We start from the raw sequence: 10152 nt of genomic DNA, 5'->3' as shown, positions 1-10152 counted from the left end.
TTATTATTATTATTTTCACGTAACATAGAATCCGAGTCTTAACATATTGTTACAGTAATACGAGGTAGTTCTTGGTCGAATTCTTTCAATAGTAATTGAATACACGTTTTGAATACACAGGAGGGAGATTTTTTACTAGTACCGATGGTATTAACCACAGATCGTTTCAATTCCTTCGCAACTTCCCACCCATTTTTGATTTCGAGAACACAAATACTCTTTGGAACAAATCAATCAAATGAAAATGATATTTTTTCTGTTTTCAACAAATGGGTACAAGTCTTTCCTAATTTCTAGATGCATATTGTAATCAAAGACGCCAAGTGTCACTTAGAGAGACTGCTAAGAAGTTATCGGCGGGTGGGTAAAATTTATTTGAAATACGTCACAGACATCACGTGATACCAAGATACAAAGGCTCCTCATCGAGTGGAACTGGACATCTTGTCCTTGTTTTTCTTGAGATAGCAGCGCCATTTCCATGAGGTGGTCGTTTTCGAAATAAAACGAACTAAGCTCGTTTGAACCACGCCTCTCCTTGGTCACGTGTCTCTTACGTACTTCAAATAATTTTTACCAACCCGCCAATGGCTATTTTACAGTCCCTTTAGTAAAGTTTATCAGTCTTTATATCGACGGGAATTACGCTTGGTTTTCATTGCGCGATTTCCGAGCGTTTTTTCCCAAAATTTCGCGTAGCCGCCAATTTGAAATTTGCAGTGTTTAACCGAGGCTTAACCCGTTTACCATCATTTGATTAGAGAACTGTGATGTTATTTAAATATTAAAATGAATAGATTCGAAAATTTTGGTGGAAGAAATCTTTGGCATAAAAGAAATTTAAGTTACGAAGATATAAATATGAAGGACAATCGAATGAGCTCAATCGCTAAGTTTGACACGGGACTTATCAGATATTTCTTTCCGCCACGGTTTCGTCCAGTGGACACCGACCACGCAGGATAAAAATTTTCGTGGCGGTTTTCACCTTAATTTTTCGCTTTTTCTGGAATTTTCTCTTTGCAAAGAAATTCGCCCAGTGAAAACCGAGTGTTTTCCTGTTATAAAATTGATTATTTTCCGCAAATATTCGTATCTATCTTGAAGCAGACATGGGCGCTTTCTTCTCCTTTTAGAGTCGAAATGAGGGTTTTGACCAGAAACCTAAATTAGACTCTCGCGAGACGAACCCACTGAATTTTGTAAATTCGCAACTATCGCTAAATATTTATTAATAAGCAACTATAGCCTTTAATTTTAAATAAAGCATTATTCAAAGGTTATTAAGAGTTCTATTAACAACAGCCTGTAAACACTAAACTCTCGATACAAATCAACACTACTGCTAGTTATCCAACGTGATTGTTTACTTTTCTATACTGAAGATAAAACTAAACAAAAATGGAAGATTGCCCTATCAGACCTACATATAACCGCGGCGATCTAATTGCGGCGAAAATTCTTGGTTCTATCATTTATTTTCCATGGTTCTATCATAGAGGGGTATTTAGTCCTATCAGAAGTAGGATTAGACTAGAAGTAATGAGCTCTAGCACTGGTAATAGATCCGGGCAATAGTGAACATATTTGAGGATTTTATGCTGCTTCCGTCTTGCCTAAACTAGAGAGAAAAAAATTGGTCGAGTTCCAAAAAATTTCCTACCCCCTTCCCCTCAACCTAAAGCCGGGGAACACGGACTCGGTGCTTGAATCTAGTTCGGTCGTCTATCACCGCGAGCGTCTCACGTTTTGGAGGGAAAATTCAGAATTCGTTACCAGAGGGCCAACCGTTGGTGTGTTATCAAGAATATTCACTTTCGACAAGTGAAGAATTTGGTTCCCTCAATACTTCTAATCCCTTATTCTACTTCTGGTTCTATTTAAATTTTTTTGGAAGCACTTCTGGCCCTCTGTTCCTGACATATTAATCCAATAATTATACATTCAAGAAGTCAATCTAACAAAGAATATAAACCGAAAAATGAACAATTCAAATTTGACGAGGTATTGCCTTAGTGGTTGGGGATGGTTAGGGACTGCTTATCTTTTTTTCCCCATAAAGGCCCTAATATTATTCATTCATTGTGTATTTTACTTTCGACTCACTCTGAACCTTTAGTACCTCCTCCGGGATTTTTTTTTTAATTGTAATTAAACTATTTTGTGAATGATTTTTTATTAGAGAATGGAGTAGTGCCCTCCTAGTTTTATTGTTAAATATTGTAAAAGAGCGAAGCTAACAAGGGAATAAATTTAATCAGAAGTTAATGACTTCCTATCCTGGGAAGTATTGGACACTAAGGCTTTATATAGTATCCATCCCTGAAAGTCAAAATTGCCAATGGCAATCGTAAAAGAGGGTCGAAAGTTTCCTCCCCACTAGGAAAACGATCTAGTGTACTGAAAAAATCCCACGCTGCGAGGATGTGGCTCTCAAACTTTGTGGCGTGTTCAAAACTTCTTCAGCGCCAATCGTTGAAAAGCTCTCTGAAAACCCATTACAATCCGTGGGCCTAGGACCCTACACTAGTTAGAACGGAATTTCTAGCAACCTATTAAAGCAGCTGTTCTTCTCATCGTTTCCGATTCGTCACCACAAACCACAGGACACACCTTAAAGTTTTGTTACTTACCCGCTGCTGGCGCGCAAAACAGCCTGCCAGCTTAAAATGAGAGAATTTTCTTGGGTGTCACAGGCTCCCTGGTACCCCTATTAACAAGTTTGTGGCTAACAGAGATGGTTGCGGATATGGTTAGAGTCCAATACTTCCCACGATAAGAAGTCATAAACTTCTGATTTAATGTGAGCTACTCATTCCCCTTAAAACCTTTCAAAGAATGGGAAGTGGAGTGGCTAAAGGTTCGCCCATGTCTGTCTTGAAGCAGTTAAGAAATTTTTATTTTAATAGCGTTGATGTGGAATTGATCTAGATAATTGTGGGGTCTGTTGGCGTCGCTCTGCTGATTTATATGACTGGAAAATTAAACTCTAAATATGGCAAAGTGAAATCGAAACTTCCCTTCATGTTTTTGTTGCAATGCCTTCTGGGAACGAGTATGAACTTTCTAAGACATGCTTTACTTGTTTCAAAACTGAAATCAATTTCATTCTCAGGTCCTCAAAGTTTGACTTGCAACGGAGTCTCTCGCTTTCTATCGGTCTCGTGGAGTCTAGCGTCTTTTTTTCTATTGGTTTTCGTATCCTCCGAAATGACGTCAAAGTTTTCGACCAAATCGGAAGCGCTGCCCTTCGATACCATCGACGATGTATTTCTCTTTCCCAACGTAAAGCCTTTGTTGATGGAAAACACTGCAGAATCCAGTTTCATTCAGGTCAGGTTACTATATGAATTACACGTTACTTTCTCGTTCCGTAAATAAAATTCATTCGTGGTTCTCTTCTTAGGTTTAAACCGGGAATAATGTAATTTTGAAAGCAGGAATACAGAATATGGTAATTTTTGCGCGGCGTCTAAGTCCACGACCCCCTTTCCATGGATGGCAATCAAATCTTTCCCTAAGGGCAGGTCATAGCGATCGAGATAAAAAAGAACTAATTATTTTTTGACGTCCCTGTCAGCAACGTCGTCAAAGCGTAGTTTTATTGAGCTAATAAGATAATTTATAATTTTCGTTACGTGTTGAAGGGAGGGGCTCTATACTGGGCTATGAGTCGAAATGAATTATAGGCTAACCGTTCCCTATTCCTGCTTTTAAAATTACATGAATCCGTGGAGTAAAGAAATGATTTTTCAATTTCATTTCTTTTCGATTTAGAAAAACGCATTGACAAACAGAGCATACGCGGAAGTAATAAAGCGAGCAGATGCAACCCCCGAATCGTGTTACCAGACATTTGGCACATTAAAGGAAAACGACGACATTCATTCACAAATTGAAAATCGAAAAAGATTCATCATTTCTTCGGAAGTTCTTCACTGGAATATTATCAAGGCCCGGCACGCAAAAACAGGAAGTTGCAAAATGAAACTAAGCAAATCTTTAATGATATCCTACATTGTGTTGTATTTCAAGAAAAATATTTCGCAAACTTTGATCAAGACTGTAAACAGAAGGTTAATGTATCATTCGAAGTTTAAGGTTTATGGTGGATCTAATTTCACCATATTTGCGTATATTTCAGATTGCGCCAATTGACCGAGGGCGATTGCTTCGAGGATCTGACCCCGTCGTTGAAGAACGAATTGCATCCCTGTCAGAAAATGGACACCCCTGATGCGTTCGTGGTCATCAACGTGTCTGCTTTTATGGTCATTTGCCGCGTCTGTCTGTTCGGATTCTCCGCATCCTTGATCACTGTCGTTCTCGAAATATACGTTAACTTGATGAAAGTTAACATGGTGGCTCCTTATCTTATAGGTGTCATTCCTTGGGACCAACATTAGTTCTTTAACAAGTAAGTAAAACTTGATGAAAAGAATAGTGTATACAAAACCATACCCATCAGATACAAAATTTATTTTTGCCCATTTTCTGGTTTACTGAAAATGGGCTGCTTAAAGGGAGGGTGAAGTAGAAAATCAAGTGATTTTTCATCGATTCTTCTTCTAATTATAAGACCAGTCTGCATAGTGAAACATTCCGAAAATACTTCCGAATGATTTTAAAATTCAAATTAGGTTTAGATTTTAAGGATAATTTTAAAGAAGGTCCTCCGACTAATGGCGTAACGCCTTGCCTTTTTATTAACAAAATTCTCGTGCCACGATTATCACTTTGCGTGTGAATTTTATCAAATCTCGTGATAAATTTCATTCAACATGGAACGTGCCACGAGAATTTTGTTAATAAAAAAGCAGGGCGTTACGCGATTGGTGGGAGGTCCTTCTTTAAATTTATCCTTAAAATCTGAACCATATTTGAATTTTAAAATCATTCGGAAGTATATCCTGAATGTTTCACTATGTAGACTGGTCTTGTAATTAGTAGAAAAAATTGATAAAATATCACTTGATTTTCTACTGCACCCTCCCTTTAATGTCTCTTACAGAAATATCAATTGTAAGTGAATTTTGGTGACACTAGCGTCATCAACTATCACGACAGCTACAAAAGAAGAAACTTTTTCATATATCACTTAATTCGAAAAAAAATCAATGCGTCACTTGGCTAAATCATCATATCAGCATAATTTCAATTCACTGGCAAAGCTTCGCTGATGTCACGAGGCTAATATCGTGACAAGCTTGAAAAACTTGTGACATTAAAGAAAGTTCACTTAGCAACGAAGGAGTAACTAACTGGCTAAGAACAATGAAGAATTAGTCGATTCCGAAATAACAACTTATTCCCCAAGGAAAGGCAGCACCTTTAACTTGCATCTTTCTCTAAAGCTTAGGAGAGAAACTAACGATGTTTAATGGTTTCGACACGCTTTAATAATCAGTGTTGCTGGAATTTAGAAGTAAAACGTCATAGCGAGATCGGGTAAACAAATAAATATATAAAAACAAGGGTGGATGGTTCGATATTTGTGGCCAATAGCTTCTATGGGATAATATTATTGCCGTGAAAATAGTAGTTTTCCTGCTTTTTGGTGTTGCAGGATTGATAATGTGAAGAATAGGTATGTAATGCAATACAAAATTTTAGTTTATATCATGATATTTGTTTCGTTTGTGAGACTTCGTCTGCTTTATATGCTTCAGACTAGTAACTATGGATTGCAATGTAGATGAAGATTTGGTAAAGTGAAATATTAAAAAGTTGAACAGTTTATGCATGAACTCAATGATTAAATTTAAAACTAAATGGAGAAAATTGGAATACATAGCCGAGGTTAAGAAAACTGTAGATAAAAGGCGCGAAAACGATTGGTGGGCTTGAAAAAACCGCACATCTTATGGCGTGAGATTTGAAAAATGCGCACTGGAACTTTCAAATTCTCTTTTATAGAATGAAAAGATGTAATTTTGTTCGTAGAGTAATTTGACCTAATATAGTATTGGAAAACATACATATTGCGAGATAGTTTTAAATTAAATACTGATCTTCAATTTATTTCTTCGAATATATGAGATTTCGGAACGTTCTAAGGTGTAGGCCTAACAGTTCCAAAGCAAAGCTTGGCATATTTTTATATCTTAATGTTTTTTTATAATCCCGTATATTTTAAATGATTGTTAACTATAACAATAATATGATTCAAATATTGAATATCGATGTTAATAGCCTGCTGGAATTACAAACAATAACATTAGTGAGAAAGCGAAAAAAAATCATGAGAAACGAGCTTCTCATTAAATCTTACATTACGTCGCCTGTTGTACACAGCCTCGTAGTACTAAAACCTGATGCCATCTTACACTCCACTTTATAATGTAATGCACTAATGCTTACGTGTTACTTTACAATTTCAGTTTCAGTCGATAGGAATGTCTGAGAATGAGTTTAACAGTACAGAGCTTTTAACTGCAAACATAAAGGTGAATACTGAAAAGTTTTAATTCCAGTTTTCATTCCTAGTTTTTATGTAATAAGGTACGGAGTTTCTAACGATGGTTTGGGTTCTTCGTGTGAACAGTAAGAAATTGATTGGTACTAATACTTATTTGCCACCTTTTCCAAAAAATATGGGACAAGTCATTTTTTTATCTTTTCAAAAGTATTTGAAAAATTATTAGTTTTCAGCTTTTCCAAAATATTTGAAAAATAATTAGTTTTCAGCTTTTCCAAAATATTTGAAAAATAATTAGTTTTCAGCTTTTCCAAAATATTCGAAAAATAATTAGTTTCCTGCTTTCCCAAAATATTTGAAAAATAATTAGTTTTCAGCTTTTCCAAAATATTTGAAAAATTAATTAGTTCTCAGCTTTTCCAAAATATTTGAAAAACTAATTAGTTGACACCTTGAGACTTTATTCATTTGACCTTGACCATTCAATGTGAGCCTCTTTTGCACATAATAAACTTTCTTTTAAAGCATTGGTATAGTGCAAGTTTTGCTCTTTGGTGCAATGGGAATTTAATTCTATTCATTGGGTAAGTTCCGTTTTTGCACTTCGGTTCAATGGGGATTAATTATTGTTAATTAGGACACTTTTTTAATTTGGCCTACTGGAATTTCAACCCTATGGGATTCTGACCAATGGGAGACGACCGCTACTCCCATACCAGAGGTCCCTTTTCCGAACTGGGCCGGAAAAAGAACATTATCTCATAGGACATGTGCCCAGTGATCCCCTGTCTGACTGGAAAATTTATAGGACATTGTCCACTGGAGTGTGTAAAAATAGCACCGCATCTCCATAAACAAACCATAAAAACTAGGGAAAATTTATTGGTCAAACTGACCAGTGATCCCCTTAGCTTTTAACAAAATTGTGGGACACTTTAAAATTTTATTGGACAATGTCCAGTGTCCTGTGCTTATTTCCGGCCCTGTTCCGAAGTATCGGAAAATGCTTATTTCGAAGCATGATTTCATGAAGCTCTAAACCTCCAGAATCATCTTCTCTAGCGTCTACGAAGAGTGAACGATGTGTGCCAGTTTTGAGAAAACAGTTTTTACCTCTCCGTGTGACGTAGTCCAGGAGAGGTTCTGTAACGGCCGTATCTGTGTGTGTGTGTCTGTCCGTTGTTACACCCACGTGACCGCGTTCGCAGTTTGCGTATCGGAGCAAACGTGTTCCCAATTTCCGGACCGCATTGACAGGTCACAGAAATTTAGAAAATTGTATTTCTCTCCGATGGCTACTCTATATTTGAGTTCTCACACCACCATGTTTAGTCTTCGTCCATCCCACATGGACACTAGTCTGTACATACTGGCTTCTAATCACCACCATCTTCTGGTCTTCGCCCATCCCACATGGACACCAGTCTGTACATACTGGCTTCTAATCACCACCATCTTCTGGTCTTCGTCCATCCCACTTGGACACCAGTCTGTACATACTGGCTCCTAAACACCACCATCCACTGGTCTTCCGTCTACTCCACATAGACACCAATCTGTATCATTGGCTTCTACTCCATTATCATCGTTTGGTTTTAGGATATACGCGGCGATCAGCTAGGGTTACGAGAAACGTCTAGCCTCCCTAAGGTGGGATCGCCACCAAAGGTTTTCGCAATTGCGCTTTTTCCTTACTATTATAATGGAAACGAATCGTATATACAGTGTGGAAGAGATCAGAGCAACACCTACCTTTGTGGAAAACCCCCAAAACCCCTGACGGACTACTTCACTGCAGTACATTTTCGAGCTCGTATACAGGGTGTGACATGTGTCATTGTATGCAAATGAGAACGTGCAACAAGTATCATAGTGAATATCGTTTAATGATACGCACTTTGAAACGTTAAAGACCTATGATTAAGCTTAGGAACTAAGGCATCACACTACAAATTAAAGGCCTGTTTGGTAAACCCATCAGCGTAAATATTCGATGTGCCTACCGTCGTGGTGTAGACACTCTTCAAGACGATTGTCCATGCCTTGTATTACGTTTTCTAGCATTTGAGGAGTGATTCGTTCAATTGCGCTTTGAATTCTGGCCTTCAAGTCGTCTACATTTAAAGGTTCTGTTGCAAACACCTTTCCCTTAACATATCCCCATAAGAAGAAATCAAGTGGGGTTAGGTCAGGGGATCTTGCTGGCCACGGAATTGGTCCACCTCTACCGATCCAACGGTTTGGAAAGTGCTCAGTTAGCCATGGGCGAACATTGACCGCCCAATGTGGTGGCGCACCATCCTGCTGGAACCACAGGTCCCGCATCACTGCTAATGGTAATGCGTCTATCGCATCACTAAACTCGTGACGCAGGAAGTGCAAATACCTGTCACCAGTAATGTTGACCGCGAAGAAGAAAGGTCCGATGATTCTGTTCCCCAGAATGCCACACCAAACATTTATCTTCCATCGAATTTGATGGTAATGTTGCCGTAACCAGTAAGGATTTCGTTGGGTCCAGTAATGTAAGTTATGTCGGTTTACCGTACCATCCCTGTGAAATGTCGCCTCATCAGAAAAAAGAACCTTTCTTAAGAACAATGGATCGGGTTCAATTAGCTCGCGCATGGTAAGACAGAAATCTTGACGTCTTAGGTAGTCATCGTCCGTTAAGGCTTGATGGAGGTGGATATGATAGGGCCGGTAGTGATGCCGATGTAAAATGGCACGAACGGTTGAATGGCTTAGACCGACCTCTTCTCCGACCGCTCTACTACTAGTATGAGGATTGGCTTCAAAACGTGCTAGAATGTCGACTTCCCTATCATGATTACCAATTATACGGTCTCTTCTACGTTGACGGTCTTGCACGACGAAACTCCCGAAATCTCGTAGGTTGTCTCTAATGTTCGTGAAGGTTCTTCGAACCGGCCTTCGTCGGTGTGGGAAGCGTTCGGCATAAAGCAATGCCGCTTGTTGAACGTTACAGCGACATTTACCCAAAATAAACGTCATGTCCAATTTTTCTCGGTTGGAGTAGGCTGCCATTCGTCTACGACACAGGACTTACAACGTTTATACGAACTAAGCTGCTAGTAACGACGCGTACGTTTGATTGAATAATGTGCCGAATTCTCAGTGCCGCGGAAAATTCTGACCTTCGTAACCTCGTATGGATTCCTTATCTAAGTAGGCCAAAGCCACGAGTTTAGTGATGCGATAGACGCATTACCATTAGCAGTGATGCGGGACCTGTGGTTCCAGCAGGATGGTGCGCCACCACATTGGGCGGTCAATGTTCGCCAATGGCTAACTGAGCACTCTCCAAACCGTTGGATCGGTAGAGGTGGACCAATTCCGTGACCAGCAAGATCCCCTGACCTAACCCCACTTGATTTCTTCTTATGGGGATATGTTAAGGGAAAGGTGTTTGCAACAGAACCTTTAAATGTAGACGACTTGACGGCCAGAATTCGAAGCGCAATTGAACGAATCACTCCTCAAATGCTAGAAAACGTAATACAAGGCATGGACAATCGTCTTGAAGAGTGTCTACACCACGACGGTAGGCACATCGAATATTTACGCTGATGGGTTTACCAAACAGGCCTTTAATTTGTAGTGTGATGCCTTAGTTCCTAAGCTTAATCATAGGTCTTTAACGTTTCAGAGTGCGTATCATTAAACGATATTCACTATGATACTTGTTGCACGTTCTCATTTGCATACAATGA

The 10152-nt window shown here is 38.8% G+C and overlaps 2 protein-coding genes across 2 annotated transcripts; both read left to right on the top strand.

The window, feature by feature from the left end:
* Nucleotides 1-2926: 2926 nt before the first annotated feature.
* LOC149629126 (uncharacterized) lies at nt 2927-3899 on the top strand. The gene is made up of 3 exons (XM_089851709.1): nt 2927-3055; nt 3116-3373; nt 3778-3899. The coding sequence occupies exons 1-3, from the start codon at nt 2971-2973 to the stop codon at nt 3897-3899; spliced, it is 465 nt and encodes a 154-aa protein (XP_089707835.1). The 5' UTR covers nt 2927-2970.
* On the top strand, nt 3696-4406 carry LOC149629125 (uncharacterized). Its single transcript, XM_089852140.1, has 2 exons — nt 3696-4076; nt 4145-4406. Exons 1-2 carry the CDS (start codon nt 3985-3987, stop codon nt 4404-4406), a joined length of 354 nt encoding a protein of 117 aa, XP_089708266.1. The 5' UTR covers nt 3696-3984.
* Nucleotides 4407-10152: the final 5746 nt, after the last annotated feature.

Source organism: Phalangium opilio, unplaced genomic scaffold (assembly GCF_054372755.1).
Source record: "Phalangium opilio isolate 3A_F unplaced genomic scaffold, DU_Popi_V2 ptg000105l_1, whole genome shotgun sequence".
In the NCBI taxonomy this organism is placed as follows: Eukaryota; Metazoa; Arthropoda; class Arachnida; order Opiliones; family Phalangiidae; genus Phalangium; species Phalangium opilio.
This window is presented reverse-complemented; position numbering and strand designations above follow the sequence as displayed.

What these genes read in the sequence shown, in the direction of transcription:
- LOC149629126 (XM_089851709.1), top strand. Translation starts at nt 2,971, where the DNA reads ATGACTGGAAAATTAAACTCTAAATATGGCAAAGTGAAATCGAAACTT. An exon ending in GCAATGCCTTCTGGGAACGA is followed by an intron (nt 3,056 to 3,115) that starts GTATGAACTTTC and finishes TTTCATTCTCAG; the next exon opens with GTCCTCAAAGTTTGACTTGC. An exon ending in ACACGTTACTTTCTCGTTCC is followed by an intron (nt 3,374 to 3,777) that starts GTAAATAAAATT and finishes TTTTCGATTTAG; the next exon opens with AAAAACGCATTGACAAACAG.
- LOC149629125 (XM_089852140.1), top strand. Translation starts at nt 3,985, where the DNA reads ATGAAACTAAGCAAATCTTTAATGATATCCTACATTGTGTTGTATTTC. An exon ending in ATCAAGACTGTAAACAGAAG is followed by an intron (nt 4,077 to 4,144) that starts GTTAATGTATCA and finishes CGTATATTTCAG; the next exon opens with ATTGCGCCAATTGACCGAGG.